General features: G+C 38.2%; 2 protein-coding genes across 2 annotated transcripts; one reads left to right on the forward strand and one right to left on the reverse strand.

Moving 5' to 3' along the window:
• Positions 1-17,437: 17,437 nt before the first annotated feature.
• MELLADRAFT_67695 (uncharacterized protein) lies at positions 17,438-19,503 on the forward strand (the record flags this gene model as incomplete). Its single annotated transcript, XM_007416073.1, has 3 exons — positions 17,438-17,510; positions 17,591-17,630; positions 17,727-19,503. 3 exons carry the CDS (start codon positions 17,438-17,440, stop codon positions 19,501-19,503), a joined length of 1,890 nt encoding a protein of 629 aa, XP_007416135.1.
• A 1,432-nt stretch (positions 19,504-20,935) lies between these two features.
• Positions 20,936-22,151, reverse strand: MELLADRAFT_111705 (uncharacterized protein; the record flags this gene model as incomplete). Its single annotated transcript, XM_007416181.1, has 4 exons — positions 20,936-21,415; positions 21,480-21,588; positions 21,718-22,038; positions 22,117-22,151. The coding sequence occupies 4 exons, from the start codon at positions 22,149-22,151 to the stop codon at positions 20,936-20,938; spliced, it is 945 nt and encodes a 314-aa protein (XP_007416243.1).
• Between the last annotated feature and the right edge of the window lie 4,206 nt (positions 22,152-26,357).

A 26,357-nucleotide genomic window follows, 5' to 3' on the forward strand; every position in this document is an offset into this window, starting at 1 on the left:
ACCTGATAGGAGCTTCTTGGGTATTTCTCTGTCAGGAAATTTGCTCTTGTCAGAAGCGTGAAACTTCTTTATTAATGAGATTGGAAACACTGGATGTTTTCTCCCAAATTCCTCTGTCAATGCTACTTCTACTGCATTGCTTCCATGGAATTTTAGTATCACAAATGGTCCAACAAATTGGTCTTGAAGTTTCTTTGGTCCTTGGAGATTAGTAAAGTTTGTAGTGGAGAGTAAAACTTGTTCACCTACTACAAACTTAGGTTCTTTATGAGTTTTATTCCATCTCTCTTGATTATAAGTCACAGAATCTTTGATACATTGAGCTGCTCGAGCTCTTGCTTTACCAAGCATATCAAAGAAACTTAAAGAAGTTGGATGAAATTCGACATTTTTATTCTTAATCTGGTCTTTTGGCAATCTAGGACAATAGCCTCTTTCTACTTCAAAAGGTTTCTTTCCTGTTGTGCTATGTATGCTGCTATTATATGCCAATTCTAGGGCTGGTAGTAATGTATGCCAGTCATGTGTGTGTCTGTCCTTGTCTGTGTAACAGAGTCCCTCAGTACAATACCTTCTGATGATTTCAGTTAAAGTACTAATATTTCTTTCACTGAGACCATCAGTCTGTGGATGGTACGCAGTGGAAAGAGCTAATGTTGTTCCAATAAGTGCATGTAGACTTTTCCAAAATTCAGAAGTAAACTTTGGATCTCTGTCACTTATGATTATTCGTGGTAGTCCTACATCACTTATTATTCTTTCCCAGAATAATAACGCAATGTCCATTGCTGTTGCTTCTTTGTAGCATGGCAAGAACCTTGTTCTTTTTGAAAACCTGTCCACAATGACTAGTACACAGTTTTAATTGTTAATTAATGATGGTGGAAGACCAGTAACAAAATCCATGTTAATGACTTCCCAAGCATAAGTTGGCTCTTCTATTCTTTGAAGTAAGCCAAATCTTTTTCCTGTGGCTTTATTTGCTTTTTGGCATCTCTCACAAGTCTTTACATATTCTTCAACATCTTGTCTCCAATTTGGCCACCAAGCTGTGCTTTTGATTCTGTCTACTGTACGGTCTTCTGACAGATGTCCTGACATAAATTCATCATGACATACGTGCAATGTTTGTTGAATGTGTTCAGTAGTTATTATCACCAAAACTGCAGTATGTTTTTCTCTAAAATATAGTAGGTCAGATTCAAGTGAAATTTTTCCTTGAGCTAATCCATCTTTCCATGGTTGCTCAAGCGTGCTTGTCAGGCTCAAATCAGTATTCTGCGCAGACAATATCCTGGTAAGTTTGGCTGTGTTACTATTCTTTTCATAACTAGCTTTTACTTCATCAAAAAATTCTTCAGATAATTCACATAAACTAATTCCCATCACAGGAATATCTCTTTCCATTTCTTCAGGTTCCCATGCTGGATTACTGGAATCATTTGGCAATGCCATTCTACTAAGTCCATCAGCGTTGTTGTGGAATTTTCCTGGTCTATGCGTAATCGTCATGAATGGTTTATATTCTTGTATTGCCATCATCCATCTCAACATGTGTCTACTTGGAAATTTGAGATTTGTCAGAGATCTTACTCCAGTACAATCTGTTATTACTTCAAAGTAGCTACCATCAAGGTAGTAGTGTAATTTTTCTAATGCCCAAACTAGTGCTAACGCTTCTAGCTGGGGCGAAGAATATCTGCTTTCAGTGTTTGTCAATTTTCTAGATATGAAAACAATTGGTCCTTCCTTTGGTTTTCCATCAATTATTTGTGTTTGATGGAGTGCTGCTCCTAAACCTTCAATTGATGCATCAACGTAAAGTTTAAAAGGTTTCTCAAAGTCCGGGTGAAACAAAATTGGTGCAGTTGTAAGTATTTGTTTTATTTTATTCACTGCATCAATTCTTTCTTTAGTCATCTCAAAGACTACACCTTTAGCATACAGTTTGTAAAGGCTACAAGTAATGATTCCAAAGTTCGGAATGTGAGCTCTGTAGTAGCTTGTAAATCCCAAGAATGAACTCAATTCTTGTTTATCTTTTGGGCATGGTTTTTGTAGTACTGCTGCTACAGAGTTCTGGTCTACTGCTACCCATAGTCCTGATACACGATGACCTAAAGCTTTGCACTCTTCAAACCCAAAATGGCATTTCTTTAAAGATATGGTCATACCCATGGTTTTGGCTCTTAGCAATACCTTCTCCATTGCTTCTAGATGCTCTTCCCATGTTGTATGAAAAACAATGATGTCATCAATATATACTTTGAGCCATCCTTCTCTCAATTCTTTTGAAAACTCTGTATCCATCATTCTTTGAAAGAAAGCTGGAGCATTTTTTATTCCAAAAGGCATTCTGATATATTCAAAAATTCCTAAGTGGCAAATGATTCTGAGGTATTTCCTGCTACATATTGCTACAATATTTTGGTGGAATCCTTTCATTATATCCATCAGCGTAATATATCTTGCATTGAAAAGGTTGGTCAAGGATTGATCTATTCTTGGCAGGGGATATCTATCAGGCTTGGTGTATCGATCAACAGCACGAAAGTCTCCACAAAGTCTGGATTTATCATTATGCCATGCTATCAGAACAGGTGAAGTTATATCAACTTCTTCATCACTACCTACTTTTCGTATGACACCCATACTAAGTAGTTCTTCAATATGTTTTTCTATTTCTTTTCTACTTCTTGGGCTAGCTGGATATGCACCTTTCCTTAAGATAGGAGGGTAAGGTTTATCTATGGTGAGTTCTATTGTCACTGGATGGTTCTTAATAACTCCTAGAGGTTGCTCTCCTAAACCAAACTGATCCTTGTATTTAATTACCATCTTAATTATATCTTCTTTCTGAGTATGGGTAAGATTTGGTCCAAACTCAGCTTCTAATATCTTATCTCGAAGTTCTTTTGTGTCTTCATGTTCTGTAGATTCTATTGTAATGTCAGGTTTAATTGACAAAATTTCTTTATGCTGCATTAAAGCAAACTTAATACTTTTGTTATTATTGCCAATAGTAAAATACCTTTCCTTACTATGAAATATATCAAATCCATATTGGCTTAAGTTTTCTGCACCCAATATGAAGTACTTGTTGTTTGCATTTTCCATTACTACGAATTCAGCATTTATTCTAATTGATTGTTTAACGTGTGGGAAAATCACAGGTAAACTGATTACGCCTAGAGCATGAAGTTTACTACCAACTCCGGAGAACCTCACATGACTACTGGGCATAATTCTTTCCTGCCAGTCTGGTACAATTTCAGATAAAAAATGTTTTCCCACAATTGAGCACGATGCTCCACTGTCCAGAAGGATTGGGACTTTGCAATTATTAACTAATGCTCTGGCCATAGAATGGTGGCCCAGTGTATGTGCCATTCCTTCTGCTGGTTTGGATTTTAGCAATCTAGCATCAACAATATTACCCATTTGCATATCATCCTGCCATGAATGAGGAACGTCCGCTTCAGCTTGCAATATGTTGATGTCTTTCTCATCATTGTTATGCATATCAATCATACCAACAACTTGTTGATGATCTTCATCATCAGTGTCTGTCCGTGACTCATCTGATAATTCTCCTCCCTCAAAGTTGTACTCATCATTCATGTGGTCACTATCTTCAAAGCTTTCTTCAATCATGTTTATTCTCTTTTCTTTACATCCTCTCCATTGATGTTTTGGATCTTTACTGCCACAATTTGGACAAGCTTTGAAGCTTTTCTTTTCAGATGTGCTTGGTTGAACTTTTGTACTAGAAGGACCTTGTATTTTCTCTTCTCGAAAAACTGGTTTATTGCTTAAAAAAGGTCTTTTTGGTTTATTTAAATATTTATTGTTTTGTATGATAGATGTGGTCTCAGAGATATCTTTAAACACCATCAAAAATGCATCCCACTCAAAAGGTTGAGTAAGCTGAGCTTTGATTGCATTGCGTGTGTTACCATCAACTTTATTGAGGAGTTTGTTCACTATTCTGTCTTCAGATGCATCCGGGTCAAAGGCAGAAATTCTCTTCTTTTGTTTCAAAGACCATGCTGTTGAGTCTAATTGTGTATTGCCATCAAACTTATCTGCCATAAATAAATCCTCCATGTTATTCCGCCAAACATTATTACCAAATCTCTTGTGGATTTCATCTTTCCATTGATCCCAGGTCATAGATCCTTTGCTCTTACGCTTGTCTATGTACCATTGTCCTGCTGTTCCAGTAAATGCTGTGGCTAGATGGCTTACAACAACTACAGGGTCCATCTTCATGTCAGTAATTAATGAATCACACCAATCAATGTAATCATTATGATTATATTCCCCGTCTCCACTGAATCTTTTCCAGTCTCTGCCTGTTGGCCACAGTTTGCTCATTTGTTTGGCTAGCTTATCCTCTCTAGCACTTTCTGACATCATTGTTTGCACTGTATCCTCCCTGATAAAGGGTCTTGTGGTGTTCAGTGTATTTGGTAATGTATTTTCTCTTATAAATGATCCTTCTCGTATATATTGCTTTTCATGAGGTTGCAATGGTTCTTCTCTCATTATTATTCTTTCACGAGTTGGTGGAATTTGTATTTCTAAGTGTGCTGATTGAGGTTCTCCGTATTTTGCACTCTTTTCTGGTATTTCAACTGTTCTTTGTCTAAATCTGTTTTCGCTTCTCAGTGAAGGGTCAACTCTTTGATTATCGTCAGCAACAAAAATTGGTTGTTGACTAATTACTGGTTGATGTACATAGTCTTGTGCTCTGAGATCACTCTTGTTATTGTTCTTTGAATGATTTTTCAGTTCCTGGGTGAGTGCTGCTCTTGTCCTATTGGCATCTTCTTCCATTTGGACTAGCTTACATTGTATTTCAACATTCTTTTCTAGTATTTTATTATTCAATATCTCTTGTTGTTTGAATATTTGATCTGTGAAAGCTTTAAATTGCACCTCTTGTTGTTTCAACAATTCTTTTTGCAACTGTTCGTGATTGTCTTCGATATTTTCCTGTAGTGCATGGTAAGATTTCATCATACTACTCTCAAATTGTTGTTGTTGCGTATTCAAGTTCTCACGTATCTTTGTTATATTTTTATCTTCTTTAATTTCACCTATGGTTGAACTTACCTGATTTTCATGTTTCTCAAATTTGTTAAACAGTTCTTCAATTTTGTTATAAGGATCTTTTATTGGTAGTTTGAGTTGTTTATCAAATTTGATGTCTAATTGTTTCATTACGTTTTTTATTTCTCCAAGATCACCTATTACTGCATCACTTGTTTCTTGGATATGTTGTTCATCTTGATTTCTTTCGTGAGACATTTTATTTATTGTCTCGTGAAAATGTTTATCAAGACTACTAACTTTGGAGGTTATCCTTTTCTCAGTCTCAGCAATCCGTGAGGCAATTTGACTGGCCAAGTTTGTAAGCTGCTTAATCATATTTTGCTGAGAAGCTGATAAGGTTGCTTCTTCAAATGTAGTATTGAGTTTCTCTCGAATCTGTAATACTAAAGCTTGAGTCTTGTTTAAACTATACATTGGAGTTACTTCTGAATTTTGTATCTCAGTTTCTCCTTGTTTAGCATGTTGACTTGTGTTAGAAGTAGATGCACTTGCTTCTTTGTCTTCAGAACTATATATATGTTCTTTTTCTTTTCCTTTACTTTGAGATTTCATCTCAGTTTGAGGTTCTTTTTTGAAATCAAGAATTAGTTTCTTAATATCTTCAATGTCAGAAAATTTTTCTTTCAACTCCATAAATTTAAATTTAACATCATCATAAGCTGTTTGATGTATTTCTTGATTTTTAAATTCATAGCTTAGTGTTTTGATTTCACTAAGTTCTTCTTTTATTTCTAAGAATTTTTTCATAACATCCTCATAAGATGTTTTTTGTAACTGGCAATTCATCTTAAATTCTTGGAGTCTCACTTTCTCACTTTGCTCACATTGGGTCTTTAACAAGTCTAAGGTTGGTTTTAAATGTTCAACTTTCTCATAAATTGCATAACTTTTTCGTGTAATAAGGTCATCTAAATCTAATTGAGAATGTGAAACAGAAACAACAGAAGATGAAGAAATGGGAGGGTTTAAATTTGAAACTAAATATGGTTGGTTGAACAACCTTTGAGAGTTTCCTTGTTCTAGCTGATCCTCTTCTGACTTAAAAGATTGAATAGAAGGGGATAGAAGATTGGGGGAATTATCTAAAGGTGGACCAGTGAAGGGTGTTTCAGTAAATAATACTGAAGGATGAGAATGAAAGGAAGAAGTTGGGGGAGGAAGAATACTTACTGTTCCTTCTCCTTCCCTTTGCCTTTCTTGTCGTCCTCCTCTTGTTTGATTTTCTTGACCATCAGCATCATGTCCAAAAGGGTGGATGCTGTCGCTGCTAACTCTTCGCTCTCTTCCTCTCGAGCTCGCTTGCGACGTTGACTCGAGGGGCCTGCTTCCGGTCTCGGTTGTTCGTACTCCAACATGGTCTGAGGGTTGATGCGATAGGGATTGTAGCCCGCTATCTCTTCTACCTTCTGACGATAGCGTCTGCCACCCAGGAAGTCTTCCAACTCCTTGTGAGTCTCCTTTGCTATACCTAACACTTGCCTGAAATTCGAGTTGTTCCCGGCCACTCTCGCCTCGTCCAAGTCTTGCTTCAAGTTGGCGATCGCTTGGCGAAGTCGGGCCTCCTCTGCGTCCCTTGTCTGCTGGTAAGACAGTGCAGGAGGAGGAGGTGGAGGCATGTTGGGGTTGCTGGTACTGGGAGTGGGTTGGCGTGGTTGATGAGTAGGGGGTGGTTGTGGAGGGTAATGGGGTTGAGGTTGATAATGAGGGGAAGGGGCTGGCGGGTGTTGGGCTACTGGAGCAGGGAGGTGGGCCGGATAGTTCGGTTGGTAGTAATACCCGGCCTGCTGCTGCTGGGTCTAAAGTAGATAAGGTAAGAATTTTTTTATTAATTTCTTTTTCTTTGGCGAAGTTCTCAACTAATTCAGGGTTGGGCTTACCTGATGCGGGTAGTGGCTCGAATAGCTCCCCCACGGGTGTCTGCCTTGTTGTCCGTGATACGGGTTCGGCTGATCGTTTCGATTTGGCTGAACCTCGGGTACTGGATGAGCCGGTCTTGCTTGGTGGTTGCAACCCTCTAGCAGACATCACAGAATGAATATGAAATTAGAAAAAAAAATATAAATAAAAATAAAGAAGAAAGGATATAGTTTCAGTATGTAGTTTAAAAATAGAATGAAATTAAAATGAATCGATCTACTTAAGTAACTTACGATTTGCATACGCTCCTTGTGCTTGATGATTCTCTTGGGGGACGTGGCCTTGATCGTTCGGGTGATCTAGAATGAACGTTGATAAACGAAAAAAAATGAAAACTTAAGTCCGAAGAGCAAGAAAAATTGATAATCAACGTTAACTTGTAACTTACGTTGTTGATAATAACCTTGATGATGATGACCTTGAGTTTGAACGTTTCCTGTATCTATTCGATCGGGCAAAGGTAAAAGAAATTGAATTTCGTAACTATTTTATCACGATTGTAAAAATCAATTCTTAAACTTACGATGATGGTGTTGCCCTTGATTGTGGACTTGATGGCCTTGTGGATACCCTTGAGTTTGGATATTTCCTGGCTCTAATAAGATAATGGTTTGATTATTTTAAAAAGAAAAATGATTTGTAGAAATAAAATGAGTAAGTTAGACTTTTAATCGGTGAACTCGAATTAACAAGTTAGATAATGATCCTAACTTACGCTGGACTTGATCTCCTTGTCCTTGATCTTGGGCTGGAGCTCCAGGTGCTTGGTTGGCTGACAGACAACGAGAGAGAGACAAAGCAAAAAATTTTAAGAGGAAAGATCGAACTCGGATAATCGTTTGACTTACGATATGGTTGGGCGGTTTGTCCTTGATTCGGTCCACTAGTATTAGCACCTTGAGTATCTAGACGTGGAATAAGATTGAGGCAGTTCAATTCGATGATTTGTTAGTAAAACACCCTGAAATTCGAATAGTGATAATGAAGATATCAATTATTCTCTTATTTAAAATACTGACTTTGTTGATTAGCGAGTAGGTTCGCTGGGGGAGAACCTTCAGCTCGGGCTGGTTCTCGTGCGGTACCGTCGGAACCTGGCGAGTCGATCTCGATCGTCAAGGGCTCGGCGACAGGGGTGGCTGCGGTAGAATCGACGATTATCGGTTCTTGCGAGGTATTACCGTACGCGTCCTCAAACTCGAGGACGGAACCGTCGTAGTTCTGTTGATCTGGTAAAGCCGGGGTCGAGTGATGGGTATGGTTAGCTTCAGCTGGTTGTTGCTGAGGCGTGCCGTGGTTGGCTAAGTCGAGCGAGTTGAATAGATGTGGAAAAGACACTAGATGAAAAAATCAAAGTATATAATTAATTAATGAAGAAATAAAATATGATAAACGATTTAAACAATGTTAGTATTGTTTCTTTCGAATCAAGTTAGGAGATAGATGAAATTTAAAGAGGGAATCGAAGAGAGAGAGTATAATATGATTACTTCTGATTTTATAGATAACTTTGATAAAGTTAAGGAGTTGTTGAAACTGAGATGGTTGTTTGTGAACGAAATAACAATTAGTTCTGGTTGAAACGGATTGTTCTGAGGAGCGATTGGACTCTCGATCGAATGTCTTCTTATACAAAGGAAATCGTTGATCGGTTTTGGTTCCGATGTGGTTTTCGAGAAGGATCACTGTTTTCGGTGCCGTAAGTGAGTACTCTTTCTGTAGATAAATTAATGAGTATGATATTAGTTGTTAGCTGACTCACTCTTGTCTCTACAGTCCTTGTTTGTGTAATGCCTTCTTTTCGATTATTCGTTCGCGGTGGTAAGTAGGAGTAGAACTGTCTTTCTTGGTGGAAAGACTGATGGAACAGATGGTCAGTGTGTTTCCTGATTGATTGAATTGATTCAAGTAAAGAGAGAGAGGAAACTTTCTCCTTTGAATTTATGTTCGTTGTTTGGTCCGATCGGCGAAATCTCGGAATTTTCGATTTTGATCCAATTCCCCAGTTGATTCTGAACAACGATCTGATTTTCTTCTATTCCTCCAGTTCGTTATCCTAAAAACGGTCGTTGATTTCTTTTTGGTGTACCTAGATGATTTGAGCTATCGTCGATTGCTTATAGTCAATTTCGTATTGGGGTATCTGGATTTTCGAAATTTGGAGTACTGTATATGTAATCAATACTCGATGCGTCGGGTTTTGCAATCCTTACTCGGGCTATTCTGGTTCTACTCGAGAGTTACCGTTGGGATTTCTAGCGGAATACTCGAAATGGAATCTATTAGAGTTTTAAAAGAGAAAACAAAAGGTACAATACTCTAACAAAATGAGATTTGGAATATTGAAACAGGTATAACTGTTTCAAATGAGAGTGATTAAATTTGGTATTGTGTTTGTTTAGATATTATTGGCTTAATCTTAATTGTCTAGTGTTATGAATTCTCACACTTTTGGTAAAAAGTTTGAGGTTGAAATTTGGGTTTCAACACGATGAGGCCCCCAAATGTGAGGGTAGGGTATTCTTTTTTAGAGTACTCTAGGCTCACTAAAGGAAGGTAGGTGGGTTCTTTTTATTTAATATAGTTGTATTTCAAAGATTATTTTGTAAATACAATGAGAAAAAAAATAAAAAGAAAGGAAGGGAAAAAGGACTAACAGTCTGTTTGGATAAATCCAGACAGACTTCAGTTAGTTGACTCCTTAAAAAGGAGATTTGATTATAATTTAATAAATATTATAATATGAGAAGGCTGGATCCAAGGCCTTCCTTTAATCTTTACGGTAACAGATTAAAGAGTGAGGTGTAGGTCACTAGCCTGGTTGTTTATAGTCACCAACTGGCAGTTGTTCAGTAGGTCACTAACCTGTGAGTTGTTGTAGGTCACTAACCTGCAGTTGTTCAAAAGGTTACTAACCTGGGAGTTGATCAAGGTCACTAACCTACAGTTGTTCAAAAGGTGACTAACCTGGAGTTCTTTGAGAGGTTACTAACCTGAAGAGTTCTACTTGGGGAAAGTAGAGGATCCAAAGGATGAAGAAAGAATTACTTTATCTTTTAGGCAGGAATCTGCTTTAAAGAGATGAAGTGAATCACTAGTCTTATTATTATAAGACTTTTGATTATGTACTTCAGTAGAACTTTAAAGGGTTCTTTAAAAGATGTGGGTAATAAAATGCTTGAGGGAAAATCTCTGAAGGCTGGGAGAGGAGGAGTTTATATACTCTCCTCTCTAAACCTAACTGTGGAGATATTTGTTTATATCACTACATTGGTTTAGGGTTAATTTGTTATTATTAGTTATGATTATGACAGATAGTGCTTAATTACATATACATGTTGTGTGTGATATGTAATATAAGCATTTTAACTCTTGACACTGAGTTATGAGGTGTAAATGATATTTTAGTACATATTACATATGGTTTTTAATGTATGTGTATATGTAATTAAGGTTTATATATAATTTGTTACATGTAACATATGTTTTATGAGCTTTATGTACATGTAGTTAGGTTTCTAAGGGTTGGTTATATATTACAAGTTACTGGTTCTTTCACCTTTTCATCTCAAAATTGGGTCATCAGAGGATATCAGGCTTACACACCAACAAGCAGCCTGCTTGATATATTATCAATGTGCAAGGGCCCGTGGTTTCTGCTTGAATTAATTTTCCCATGTCAACACAAAAATGTAGGGGGGACAAAGTAGGACATAAGAACAGTTGTTGAAAAACTCTGTTATAGAAAAACTTTTTTTTGGTGTTTCCACTTCACCCAATGCATCAAAGCAAACAGCATTGACTCTGTTTAGGAGATACTTAACACTTCAGGGTGCTTTGAGCACTGCTTGTTTGGTAGCTAGCAGGGTCTGAGCCAGTTGTTCAAATGTCAATTGTCACATCAAAATTATCAAAGCATTCAAGCAGTGGGAAAATCCAACACAAGCATCATAAAACACTTACTTGATATCCCCTATCTTTCAAATTGGTGCACCAAGCACACTCTGAATAGCAAGCTACTCAGTTTTCTTCTTAGTGTGCCTCACATAGGTTTAGTGAGGCACAACATTATCTATTCATCAATAATGACTGTATGAAAATCCTCTCTCCCTTAGTCCTGAAGATTTTTATTACATTGTGATGGATTGAAAACATGGATTTCTAGGCCTCCATTGTTTGTTGCTATTTTAGATCATCATCATGCAATGATGCAAAATTCAAATTTTCACCTTTTGAAAGTCATTTGTAGTGCACATCTTCTCCTTCTTAGATACCTTTCCAAAAATCAAGAACACTACACTGTGTCCTTGTAGACAAGCGCATGCGGACTGCCTTTGAGGCACAAAGACAACTCATGTGCACTTATCAACGGGCAAATACCACACAGACATGGTGTTAAGGGCTACAGGATTGTTGGGGTGCATGTATGGCCATAGTTCTGTGAACAGTTTTGAATTGGAATAATGTGTGGTCCTTTCTGCCAACCTTCCTTGCTCAGAAAGATCTTTTATTAAGCTGCATTGATTGTTTTTTACCCATGAAAACCATTCCCAATGAATCTTAGTATGTTTACCACTAGTATAGAAGGAGAAAAATCACAGAGAGAGCAGAGAAACCAATGAGCAGAGAAAATGACCAGGCAGGATTGGTACCGTCTTTGATTCCACCCTTTTGCATCTAAGCATGAGAATGGGTCTGAATTCAAGATGTTTGATAAATATTGAGAAGCGCTGAACATAGAGTAAATTGAGCAAAGAAATAATTAAAAGTTCAATCATCTTTGTGAGATGAAAGCACGTAATGTTGTTGAAGACTAGACCCAATACCACCATGAAGGCATCTCATCTGCACAGCCACCCCAGGGTCTGTGTGATTGTAGGAGGACAAAAAATTTCAGTGTAAGTCTGGTGCCCGTAGAGACAAGAGGTAGCTTCCTCCATAGCAGCCGACTTGTTCATCGATGTTTTGTGCTCTGAAACAAGGTGCATGAATGGTGGAACTCGTTGTCAAAAGGTTTCCAGTGCTGTGGTACCTTGAAAATTGCACCTTTCAGATGTGCTTTCATTCTGTTGTGCACTTTCAAATACCGTTGAGAGCTCTTAGGGAGTTTTTCATAGGTCTCAGATCGCTTGTAGTTTACATGCAGTTCCACTGGGCCTGGAACTGTCTGAAGACATAATTATAAATAAATAGTTTTAATCCAGTCAAGACAATAAATGACAAAAATTTAAGAGAGTTGAACCACGTGAAGGAGAACCACAAGTGTCATAATGGTCTGTTGTGATCTTTCAATACTTGAGGTTACGCAACCATAAAAAACTCCAACAATCCAAAAGACAGTGATTTCAATGTTCACAAGCTTGCCATAATCGAGAAAATAACACCTTACCATAAGGTTCATTGACAAAGGCTTTCTTGAATCATAATCAAAAGCAAATCAGATGTCAATAGCGGGGAGAGCGCACAGACAGTGTAGAAATCACTCCCCTAGAATCAGACCAAACAAGCTTAAGAACCCCTCATTTCCTTAATTGATACTGATGATATAAGACCCATCGACACCGACCTTTTAGCAAAGCCAAACATACGATAACTTTTCACTCAATCATGGAAGGAAATAAAAGACTGAGTTCTACTCATTCAGAGCATCCTGTGACCTCGAGAAATTTGAGTGGTTTTGCATTTATCACGGGCCGGGCTCAAATTTGCTTGAAAGGAAGTACGTATCTTGCTCAGGAAGAGGAGGAGTTAAGTTGGGGGTGGAATGTTTGGTAAGAGGCTCTGATAAAAGGAGCCCCAATGTAAGTAATTGAGGAAGAGATTCCTGGACAAACTCTCCGAAGCAGGATTTCAAGATGATTTCAAGATGTATTTTGCTCGACAAGAAGGTATTTGAGGTGAAAATTTTACAAAACAAGAGGAGATAATACGAATGGAATTTGAGGACACCACTGATAAGGTGAGGCCAAAAGAGAGAATCTACAAAGAAGGAGCCTGTGGGTGGGTTTGAGGCGACCAACATCAAATGAAAATGTATGAGACAGGAGAAGTTGTCCATCATCAAATATATTGGATCACCTTGCAGCTGTATTGAACAGAGGGCATGTTGAAAGTTGATCATATTCCCATCACAAAAACAAAAGGAAAAACTGCAATGTATGTCTCAACCATCAACATAGACCACCAGTAACTAAACTCGACTGATTCTCAATACTTTGATTTCTTCCATACGGAACCCGTATCACCAGTCGGAATAATCTGTGCAAGACTCGCGTTCATAATCAGCTCAGTCGGAAAATTAAGGTTTTGAGATAAAAACAGTAAACAAACAAACATGAAACAATTGCGCTCCGTTCAGCCAGAGTCTTGTGACCCAAGATCAAGGAACTGACCGTGGCAAGTCTTCCCTGAATACAAGTGTTCCCGCTGATCCGTATTCTTAAAAGCATATTTCTGGATTATAAGATCCTTTGAGTTCGTTTCTTCAGATACAGATCCAACCTCACTCACTACCACGACTTCCAAATCACATTCCATCCGATACCATCTCAACCTTACCTCCTCATCACTTTCAACAAAGCGACCACCTCCTAGTTTTCACCTCAACCAATTGTTCTTGATACTTTCAAATCCACATTCTCCTCCCAACCTCTGCTTTTCTCAGTCGTTTCCATAGTCTCTTGTAGTATGGAGTACACCCCGTCTAACCTTTCTGGCGACGCGTATAATCCTTGTTATCATAAGACTTTCAACACCTCCATTCCTGAGGATATCAGGGAATTGATTCGGACCCGGTGTTCAAAACGTCCATCTGCCATGTCAAACTTAGGGTATTTCTTATATTTGTTTGCTTTTTATCCACCCCATTGACAGCTGACTTGAAGATTTATCCTCATCACATAGTTGTGATTTTCCATCCTTGGTCAAACTCCTTCTTGCAAGACATCCTCATCTAGAGGACAAACTCTTGGAATTTGGCAAGTGTGACGGTCTTGGACCTTCCTCTGTTACTGAACATCTTGATTGAAGGGTACGGGGATATCACCCTGCTACTATCTTCTCTCCTCAAGTCCGACTTGCCATTCAACACGCGGCATTTTCTGCACCTGGCTCAGTTACACAAATGATACAGCTAGAAGATAGTACCCCAGAAGGTTTATCTGACATGGAGTACCAAATCAAGCCTCACGTCAAAAGAAGAATGAGCAAGACATGTCAAGAAGTCCTTGGTTGGCCAATGCGACAATTGTCAAACAACGCTTTATTTGCATTGATAATCCACCTCTTTAAAATTTGGGTCCAAGATGATCGCTGTGCTAACAAACAAAGGTATGTAAACTTTGGTTTCCAATTCATGGAATCTGGTTTTTATAGTTCTGACTCTTTGTTTTGATTTTGTCCATGTTCCAGGAAAATTATTCAATTCTTTCTGGAGACTTCAGAAGTTCACTCGTTAATCCGTCAACTCAATCTTTGAATTCTTTCTGGATCGACTCAATCCCATCTCAAAAAAATGAATGGGTTTCTTCTTTTTCAACTTTTCACTTTATCATGTATCATCATCATCTGTTTCACATACCTTCCTTTTTGATTCTTCAGCGGATCCTTCCATCTCTGCTCTCCCGTTTATGGAAGAGCAAGATGAACCACGCCGTATGTCCCGGTGGTGAAGGAATGCACCGGGATAATCAACTCTTCCTACCCATCTCAATTAGACTGCTGTCAACGTTTGTTCTTGCTCCACCTATCTGTTTTTTCAAAATTATAACTTATATTTAGTTCACAATGTAGTATTGTACTTTTTCTCCAGGAATTCATATACACTCCTTGTGGCTATCCTTCACAGTGTTTTGTAAAACAGTTTCCATGCTCTTTCAATTGTTGATCGCTTACTAACAATTACAAATGTAACGGGTTCTTTGTTGTTCAATTTGGTAATGCTCTGGTGAAAACTTGGTATTGTTTCTCCTGGATCCTTGATGAGTGTTTTTTTTGTCAAGTCATTCAATTGAGACTTATTTTTGTATGGTTTCAAAAAAATCATGCTTATTTACTTTTTGATGAGAGAGAGACATGTTACTGGGATCTGCACAGCTCTATTCATGAGAAAATGGGAAACCTTGAGAAATGCTCAATGCCATTGAAGTTGGATTTGAATTTAAAGCTGAAAACCAATTAAGAATACCCCATACCAGCACATTTATTGATTAAATGAGCTTATTTGAGCCTCTTTCTACCCCACAACGACTAAGGGATCCATCAGGATTTATTCTAGGTGTTTTCAAGAAGTGTGATACAATGATTGGGGATGCATGAGGTTTTGGTATGTTCTGGAATGATGTTAAAATGAAACACTTTGACTTTGTTAATTTTGTTTCATTCCTCATATCAGCAACATTTCCAAATGTAGCCTTCAGCCTCTTTCAAATACTGATGTCCTTTTACCACCCTATATGTTGTGGCATTCTGGAGAGGCAAAGAAAGGTTCATTCTTTCTTAATGCTAGCAAACATCTTAAAGTTTCACTTGATGCTTTCATGTTTTCTGAATGATGAGGATTGATATTTTTGAAGGAATTTTATGACATCTTCACTTCTCAAGTCAAAGTGTAACCATCTCCATCCCACCAAGCATATCCTACCACCAAGTCAATTATCTTAACATCAAGCTAATTATCTAGATTTTACAAAACAGTTATGCTCACTAAATCATTCTTGCAATCACTTATCTAATATGCCACTCAAACAGACCAAATATAGTCCAGCAGTGGTCATGAAGACCAATTTGAAGAGTTAGGGACTCAGTTAAGTTTGATTTTCACAGGTATTTTCAAACTTGCAGTGTCAAAGGTCTGGAACTGCTTATTTGGTGTTGCCAATGTCCACTTTAGTTCTTTCCTGACCAAAAGTGGCCAGTCAGCCATTTTGACACTCAGATCTGTGGGGCAGCTTTCAGTATAATTACGGTACTCAAAGTTGTGTATACTTTGCTGTGCATAGTTTTCTTTTCTTTTTTCACAACTTCACACAACCAGGGAAAACTATATTTTTGGCTTAAAAGTACATATCTTTGAGCTTCAATCAAGAAACATACTTTTTCCAAGTTGTTTGTAGTTGCGAAAAAACACAAAAAAACTATGCACGGCAAAGTATACACAACTTTGAGTACTGTTAATATTAAAAAACACACCAACATAACCTAATTTGAACAACAGCAAGGTAAATATCTTCAAGGAGAAAAGATACAAGATTTCACACTGTGAAAAGAAGAAATCAACAAGCTGTAAATTAAAAAAATTGAAAAACATTAGATGATCTTAGTAGTGATATTTTTTAGATTGCAATTCAATAAGGTTGCTAGTGCCAAGAAGCATAAAATGTTGGACCAAATGTTGACAAAGAATCCCACATCAAGACAAGAATTTATTATGCTGTAGAAACCCAGTAAAACAAGAAGTGTCAATATCAAATTTTCAGCAAGGCAATAGTGGAACCGCTCCACTGCAAATCATGTGGTATTTCAAAAGGACTGCTGGATCATTGCTGTAATTTTCTATCCATCAATTTATTTCCTTAACTCAGCATCAAACTCAAATTATTGTCTCCACATGTAAGACTTTCTTCACTAAAATGCCTCCACTTGAAACATCCTGATATGAATGAAGCAAGCTCAGTCAAGCTCAGTATTGTACCTACTGTCAATTTTGCAAAACGTGCATGTAAATTTTCCCGCAAACCTCGAGCCAATTGGTGGGGAATTTTACTCAAGCTTTACGGGGACAATTGTTGACTCCGTACATCAAAGGCCACATGTTTGAAAATGTAATCATGACTTCAAAAGCTACAGTGGTTCAAGAGTTCTTTGTTTTTTTTCGTTTTTTTTGCAAGTTTTGGACCAAACTTGGAAAAAACTCTTTTGGACACTTCAAATTTGAAATATTTTGATACAAATTTGGTTTTGACGACGGTTTTGGAATTCTATTTTTCTTATGCGTCAAAGAACTCTCGAACCGCTGTAATGCCTTAAAACAATGAAACTCTACGGGGCTTATTTATACCGCCACAGAGCATCAGCACATGACTCAGGACCGCAGTGGATTTCCCCTGCATCCTTTTCAAACATGAGATATCCGCGAGTATCAAGTCAATTAGCTTTAAGCTCATCTGAGTGATAAAAAGGGATCGCTTCTGATTGCTTTCGCCGAGACTTGATCCATATACAGGATTCTCATTGTAAAATCAATTTACAAAGATAAGTTGTTTGATGAGCACTCCTCTTCTCAAAGCAGCTTTGAAATAAGGATCATAAACCCAAGCAAACGGTCCAGGTAACGAGCTATCGTCATTAGGCTTTCACTCATCTAAAAAACATTCATAGATCCTTCTAAATACTACTACATAGAATGTCTGATCATAAATACTACTACGTACTTGTTCTTGCAATATTTCCAATCACGAGAGTCATTGGAATGAGAGGTGAGTCCTCTTGACAGAACAATCAATCATTGTTTATTGAGGAGGGGAATGTTAATCTCTTCTGTGACTTTGATTTTCAGCCCCATTGGATTTGAAAGAAGCTCATTTCTCGCTAAAACCGTGAGTATTCTAATAGCAACAGTTGGGTTTTTGTTCAGTTCTTTTAGAAGGGGGGAGATTTATCGATTTTGCCCTTCTTCATGACCGCTTTTGTAGAGACGAAGAGCTTGCTGATTTGGGTGAAATCAGTGAAACGAGTGATATAATCTTTAAGCAAAGTGGCATTCATTCAAAAGAGGAACAAAAATCAATTATTTCACAATCTTTCCAAACTTTTCAAGAGTCTATTGAAACTTTTGATTGGGATAGAAGAGTAGAAACAACAAAAGCTGAAGAAGAAGAAGATTTAAATTTGATCCATCATTCAAAATCGGAGCAAGTTAAAAAGTTTCTTAAAACTTCAAAAGATGATCTGAAAAATAAAGTTAAACAGCACTTATATCCAAAGCCTGGAAAATTAAAGGCAGACGCGCTAATAAGGAAGAAAGGTTACATTGTTTTCGAAGATGGAGAAAATGATGATTATTTACAAAATATCATAGCATACCTTTACGATCTTAGAATTCCAGAAATGATTATTATACATGGTGGTAATGCAAATTTACGTCTTCAAATGACAAAATGGGTTTGGGAGAAGATTCATGAAATTGCTGATTGTGAAATCCCTGAAATTTTATTAGGTGAACAAGGTGAGGAGGAAATGTCTGTCTTTGACTTTGTTGAAGGTATAGGTGTTATGAAGGAACACAAGAGGCAAGCGCTACTTGATTCACCAATGGATTCCAAAACTCGACAAAACCACGCCAAGGCGACCTATGAAAAGGTTGCAGCTTATATTTCTTCACTCGATAAAGTCTTGATCGGATTAAAAACCACGCCTACGGATCTAGCTGAAGTCATAGATCGAGTTGGTCCCGATAAATCAAGACAAAAGATGTTCATTGTTTGGGCAACTCCAGGAGAGTTTCACACCCAAGATAACAAGCTTGAATTATTAGCTAGCTTTAATTTTTATCGTAACTATGAAGCATCAGATAAAGTTCTCAAAAGTGGTATAAAGATGGTCATGATAGGCAATGATTTATATAATACACAGATGATCGGAATGATAGATGCTACTCATGCTGCTATAATGTCTGAAAAAGATCCTAGATACCAAACTTTCAAAGGTTTTGAGGGTTTCACCGAACTTGTAAAACATTCTCGACCAGATACATTCTTTCATCTTTATCGTGGGGTCCAAGAAGGCTTTCAAAAGTTACAAATCTCTTACGGGGAAAAGATGTTAAAATATGTGATTGAACCGACAAGAAGATGGTTAAAACAACTTAGGGAAGATCCTAAATTAGTCACAACACTCAAAATCACTCGACCTGTTTCAGAGCTCAAGGTAGATAAATTGATAACCCACGCCAAGATTGTTGAAACATTGACGGGATATGAGAATAAACTTATCCAAATCCCAGCTCAGAGTTCAGTCAATTCTGGTTCAGGAGACAAGCAGATAGATTCACTGGATGAAACCAAGAAAGTAGAATTGTACATGAAGAGAATTGGGGAGATCTCCAAATCAGTTGATGATTTAGAGTTGGAAGTTATGCCACTAGCTTTGCGATGGGACTCTGTTGCCAAAGAGCCATACTTCCTGGAAGGATGTACCGCTGATCCACATCTGGAATTTGTCTTGAATGCCAACTTACGTCAATTCTCACTGAAGGAACTGGTTCCAGTGAAACTAGAGAGATCAAATCCTGACAGACCACATCTTATAGAGATGACGGTGGAGAAAGACAGCAATTGTTGGATCTTTACTAAACTTGATTCTACAAAGTTTGTTGACATGCATCAAGATTTGATCAATTGGTTCAGAAAACAAAATAAATCTAAACTCCCTTGGACTACATTCAAGTATGACAAAAACTCCAGTTCTTGAAAGTTTGACTTTCTATAACAGTATATATCATTGGATTCCATTATCAGATCATAAATTTCAGGTATGTATGAGATATATAATTGAACAAAAGTTTGAATTTATATTGAGGGTAGAAAAGTCCTACTTCATGTTTAAAAATCAATAAAATACCATTCATTATCTACTCAGAATAGAAATGAGAGGAAGTAAAAAGTGTTGTGAAAGTCTAGTATAAAATTGTTCAAGAGAAAATAAATAAGTCAAAAGCCTTGTTTTGCATCAGAAGTCCTTGTTGTATTGGTTGAATATAGCTACATATGTATGGAAATCAATCCATCTCCTATCAAGCACGTACTGTATGGAGTGTGTTAAGAATGAATCAACAAAGATTTAAGGAGAAGATGTTTTGAATTTGAGGGCTGCTTGACCTTAAAGGTGTTCTAGCTATTTTCCTTTGATTCTATAACACAGGCTCTATCAGTATCAAATTATAGGAAAGGAGGGAAAAAGGAAATTAGAAATCACATGTCATGTGAGTTACACAAATGCTAAAACACTTTCAGAGCAGCAGAGTGGATAAATCTTGTAAGGACTCATAATGAAGCTAGAAAAAACCCACAATGATCAAATATTGATTGTATTCACACTTGGTATCTATACACACTTGGTATCTATAGAATTAAAGATATACTGAATCAAATCATAAATCCTTCTCCCCATAAATCATGTGGTGGGCCTATGTACTCCATCATATAAAAGATGATCTTCCACCTATTGTGCAGCAATATCTTGACCAAGAAACAAATATTGAGGCACCAAAGGTGTACATAAAAGCCCAAAGGCCAGACTGAAAACCATTTAAACAGATATTTCCACTACAGCCAAATGTAACAAAGTGTCCCATTGGTCCAAATTTTTCCTAATCCCCAATATCCACAATGACACATAATTCAACCCTTGTGTATCTATTCAATATTGTGAGAAATTAGATGTTGATCAATCAATCCAGTGTCACATGATGCTATTGAATGTTCATCCAAGGATTGCTAATCTCTATCAACTTGAATGAGGTTTTATTGTTTTGCTTTGCACCTCTTGCACCCCCAGCCAAAGACGGGTGCGCCCAGTCCCCCTCAGGCGCGACCGGGCACGCCTTTTTTGAAATAACGTGCCCACCACATGACCCACAAAAGAACAAGTTTACGGAATCTTCAAATTCAAAAACAATCAATCTATTTACTGTAAATTATTTAACCCTTTTGGTCTGAATCTGAACATCAAGTCTTATTTTGAAAAAAAAATTGAAACATAGTGGAAATATTGATATTTAACTTTGTTTACTTCTATACAACTCCAGCGTCCTCGTGAAATTGACAAAAAAAGTCTTCGTACTAAATGAGTAGGGATTTTGAGCGTTTCTGAATTCTTAGAAAGTATATCAAATGCATCAAACTCAATTAGATCCATCGGTTTTATTGATATCTTGATTTGATGCAGAATCAGCGGGTTCGACGGATTTTTCATCTGATCCACCTAACCGCCATCTACACCACCAAAACCAGCGTCGTCTAGGTGGATCCAATGGGTGTGGTATCGAACCAGGATTCAAACTAGGTGTTGCAGAGTTAGTTAATGTTTCATCAACCACTTCAGAAGCAAGCCCATATGCATGTTCAAGTTCCTTGAGTTCAGCTTCTTCTTCCTTTGACATAGCGTCATGACTCTGGATCGGTAAACCAGCACCGGTACGGATCAATGCACTAATTCGTTCTTTATTCTCTTTGGCTCGATTCCGTAGAGCGTGAAGTCTTGCAGCAACAGCAGAAGACGGAGTGATCGCTGGATAATTTAGTTTTTCACCATTTAAAAGTCGATCACGTAAACTTGAATTCGGTTGAAGGATTTGGATCGTCATTTCTAAGCCAAGTCGAGCCTATATACACGAAGCTCGAGATCAACACAAACGTTCATCATGGCTACCAAAGAAAGATACTTACATTCTTTGTTTGACGCTGAAATCGGCTAACGCCATAATGTTCGATCCGATTCCGAAGCATATGGAAACCCCACGATGAAGTTACTTGAGCTGATGTAGTGGCATGAGATCTGAAATACCCGAAAACATGAACTCAGTAAATGCAAAGTAAAATTAAATTTTCAAATCGAGCTTTGATTGACAATCTTCCATACGCTTCTATCAATGACCTCTTCACACACACATACACAAAGACTCACACCTCACCTCGAGTACGAACTTCAAGTGTTTCAATAACTTCAATAACTTTACGATGATCTAAATTCCTACTAGAAACATCTAATTTTCCTTCCAAGACATCTAATTGAGATTCTTCCAAGACCCAAGTTTCAGATTTTTCAATAATTCCACGCGGTGCCCAAGAAGGTAATGTACCTCTTTTTAGAAGTAATCGAGTCGTATATAAAATTCGATTTTCTGGATCCCACTCTCGTTTTAACACATCTGATGTGATTACGTGTGGTGAAAATGGGTTTGGGTATCTTAGAGTATAAGCTTGGCAAACTTGAGTGAATGGGTGACTGGATAAGTAGACAAGGATATGATTAGTAATTGTGAGAGTTATTAGGAATAGAAGGAAAATATTGAAAGATTCTTACGGGATGATAGAATGATCGATATGATGAAGTACCATATTGGGGTCGGTTGTTCAGATTCGTCTTTCTTGATAAGTTTGATGAAATATATGAACTTGAACTTCGATATAAAGTATCCCCTTTGTCTTCACATTCCCTGTGTGTCTCCTCAATCAAGTTCACGTTCAATGTGTAAATAGAGTTCAATTGCCAACTTGAAGTATAACTGAGGGCAAAAGAATTGGCTGAGCCAAACCAAAAATAAAAAAACTTGTGCGTGACGCAATATGCTATTACTCTAGTCTCATAAACTTCTTTGTAGCATATGGGCCCTCAGGTCGTCGGGCTCCCATGAACATGCTGTGGTGGACGGTACCGTATTTTTCCACGAGACGGGTCGATATCGGAGTATTGAACCTGTTGTACAGTCAGTGACAAAAAGTCTGTCCACATAGAGTTTGAGGTCCAAAATTTTGGTGAAACTTTCCTAGGAGTTGGTAACTCGTTATTAACCGATGGGAATGTGATTCATTCGGAATGCACGGTACCTGTAAAGTTACTGACGGGTCGGACATTCTTTCGTACTTCAGTCATTCACAGGGATGATGTCATAGGCTGTTGACCATCCTTTCATTCCATCTTCCCATCGTGTTCACATTCGTCAAAACTTCAATATCATCTCATTCGATAAACTAGTTTAGCTCTTATATTTCGCGCCTTTCACAAAAAAAAACAGATAGTAAAGGTCGATAAAAAATTTTTTAGCTATCTTTTTCGCTAAAAAACCGTTTCATTATTCAACTGTCTTATAAAAACCGTTAAACTTTCTATATATTTACTGTTCCGCTCTAATCCATGAGTGACGATGGCAGTCATGATTTCGAAGCCGCTAGAGTGGTTTCTGAAAAGCTGGCCACCTTGGCCACCGATTATCAATCGGCAGGTGGCTCGAACGCTAAAACCATGTCTGAGGTCCGATCTATATTTTCGAAGATCGTGCCTTATTCATCCAAGAATTGGTATAGACAATGGTCAAAATTTGCATCTGACCTTATCAAGTTGGATAGAGAAGCGAACAGACCCATTTTCCTTAATGAAGGCCCCGTTCCTACTAACCCGGTATCATCTGACAAAGACACGGTCTACGTCTTCGACCTATCCACCAATCCATCTTTACCGCCCGACATCCCAGAACGGGAAGGAAGTCGTGAAAGAAGTCGTCGATCTTCCCTGGCGAAAAGCAATCGCTCACAAGGTGGTATTCATATCCTTACCCAAGAGGAGATCGACAATGCCCAGAAGGCCAGAGATCTCCTGGACTCCCAAAATAGGCCCAGACGTTCTAGATCTCAATCCCCTTTTGTGCCTAGAACGGCCGCGGGGAAAGATAGAAGTTATAAAAGTGATGAAGATGTTGGAGATGAGGAGGAAGATGGAAAGAGACGAAAGATGCAGAAGTCATGGGAATGGGTCGATAGATGCAACACTGGCCCATCTGCATCAGAACATCTCTCGGAAAGTGCCATCGCTTTCTCTCAAGCAGTCCGAGGTTATGCTCCCAATCTTACAAAAGCTGTCGAAGGGTTTAACGATAGGGTTAAACCAGCTGATTTTCCGTCTAATCTCTCTAAAGAATTACTACAAGGGAAGTATATTGACCTCCAAAGAATCAAAGGAGAATATATGGCGGAGAAGAGGGGTATGGCTACGAGCCTCATGGTGGCAAGTAAGGACAAGGACATTGAGCTTCAAAATCAGAAGGTATCTCAAAAACTCGACGACATCCAAGATTGGTATTATTATTTCGATATCCTTCAGCAAGCTTACCAAGAAGCCTTTCCTAAAGGCTTCAAGTATTTTCTTCAATATTCGATTTGGATTAAGCAAGAATTCATGTCGAATGGGCAAAAAGCCGATTGGACCTGCGTGGCGAACTTTGATGCGGCACTCAGGGGTCAGTTCGCAACTAGACGGGATATTTCGTTTGGGGACTGGGGTCATCAGAGCCTTGGAACACTTAGGACAAGGTATATGCACAAGGCTTTTGAAGACAAGCCTTCGATGGGTTCAACGAGTGCTCGGCCTTCTGGTGGAGGTCGCCAAAATCCCCCTTTCCAAAGCTCTAAACGAAATTTGTCTCCTCGCGCTTCGACTTCAAGATCTCAACATTCGCCAAATTATTATCAGTCAACTTACAAACATAAAGGTCTGTATGAAGTCGAAGATTCTGACCTTATCCCGGAGCGCGAGCAGTTTTGCTTTGCGCATAATTTGGGGAACTGCAAGTTGGGGAAGCCTGCCTGTCCTCGTATCCACCAATGCAATGTCAAAGGTTGCAAGAAAGACCACAAGGGATGCGATCACGTATGAGAAAGGTCTTCAAGAACTTCACGCTATCGGGAATATGGAGGGGTAGGTATTTAATTCGAGTATAGCTAGGTTGGTTAAATTCCTGACATCTGAATTAATTTCAGAACGTCACGAGATGCAGGAAATGAGCCAGAGGAGTCATCGGATGTGGTACGATGTAACGAGAGGGAATATTTCGAAGATGATATTTTAGAGGGGTTTATATCCGTATCTTTTAAATATTTTCGTTTACTGTGTGTTGGAAGAGTTTGGCTGACATTTGAGTTACATTAAGTCCAACGTTTCCAGATATTTCATCAGCTAATGCACGTATTTCTGTTGATTGTCCAGAACAAAAATTCCTTCGAGGTTATGTTTGGGACGGGGTAAATTCTCAAGGATGGTCGCCAGCGATCAAATCCAGCATTTACGCGGAGCCATTCAAGGAAGCTCCACCGCTGTCGGAGGATCCTCATGCAGCTTTTGCTATGGAACAATATCCCGATCTGTTCAAGATCATCACTCCGATACATGTTGATAAGTTGGAATCCTTGCTGATACGTCATCCTAATCGACCTTTTGTGGTTTCAGCATTGAAAGGATTACGCGAGGGATTTTGGCCACATTTGTCACTTCCTTCAGCAGAGGTAATCGATCCTCCGAATCAGGTTTCATCTCTGGAGAATCAGAAATTGTTGGAAGAACAGTGCCAAGAAGAAATTGATAAGGGAAGATATTCAGACGAATTTACTACTCTCTTAGAAGGAATGAAGGTTATTCCGCTTTTAATGGCGTCAAAGAAGGAATCGACCAAGATGCGGGTTTGCTCTAACATGAGTGCTGGGCATCCTTCACCTAACGATCTCATCGACAAGCAGAGCATTCCGGTAGCCTACGATTCTCTCAAAACATTCATTCCCTATTTGATTGAGATGAAAGAAAAAGAAGGTGATGTTGTACTTTTCAAATTGGACATTGAGGGAGCATTTAGAATTATTCCCCTCCATCGCCAGTATCAGATGCGGCAAATTTATAGAATCAGAGGAAATAAGAAGAGAATTGATCATAATCTTAGTTTTGGCTCCTCTGCTTCACCGTACATTTGGTGCGGTGTATTTTCTTTAGTTCTATGGATAGCCAAATTCATATTCAACATCAAGTTTTTGAACAACATGATGGACGATGTTTGGTCTGTCTGTCCGGCGAAACAATTTGTCAAATTTAAAGATCATTATATTCCTCTTCCTCAGGCCAAGCTATTAAATCTTTTTGATATCTTAGGTTTTCCATGGGTTTGGAAAAAGCAGCTTCACGGACCGGTTTTGGAGATCATTGGTCATATTGTAGATTCAAATAAAATGATTATTCAGTTACATCCCAACAAGAAAGCTCACCTCATCGAAAGACTTCAAATATTTGTTTCAAGTCCGAAACATTCTCTTAATGATTGGCAAAAGATTTTAGGACACGCATCGTGGGCTTGCACTTCTATGCCCTGGGGACGATACGCGTTACAAAGTTTGTACGAGAAATCTAGTAAAAAGTCTCGTCGTTTTCTTCAGATCCCTTTGAATAAAGAAAACCAGAATGATCTACGTTGGTTAATAACTTTTTTCCGAGATAGTAGTGGTATCATGGTTCTTAATTCAACAAGGTGGAGGGTGGAAGATCACAGCCCCCAGCTACTAGGCTCTGGCAGGCCAGAGATTACCTCGGCGTCATGAAAGATTCATGAAAGATTCAGAAAGATTTCAAACTGACTTCAACATAATCATAGTAGGGGCCATTTGCCTATCCAACTACCAAAATTCTGATGTCATACATATGACGTTGTAAATACTGTACACACCTAGCTCCTGTATTCACCAATGAAAAATATATAGTTAATTAAAACTTTATCATGTAAATTGACTGAG

Source organism: Melampsora larici-populina (genome assembly GCF_000204055.1).
Source record: "Melampsora larici-populina 98AG31 unplaced genomic scaffold MELLAscaffold_57, whole genome shotgun sequence".
NCBI classification, from domain to species: Eukaryota; Fungi; Basidiomycota; class Pucciniomycetes; order Pucciniales; family Melampsoraceae; genus Melampsora; species Melampsora laricis-populina.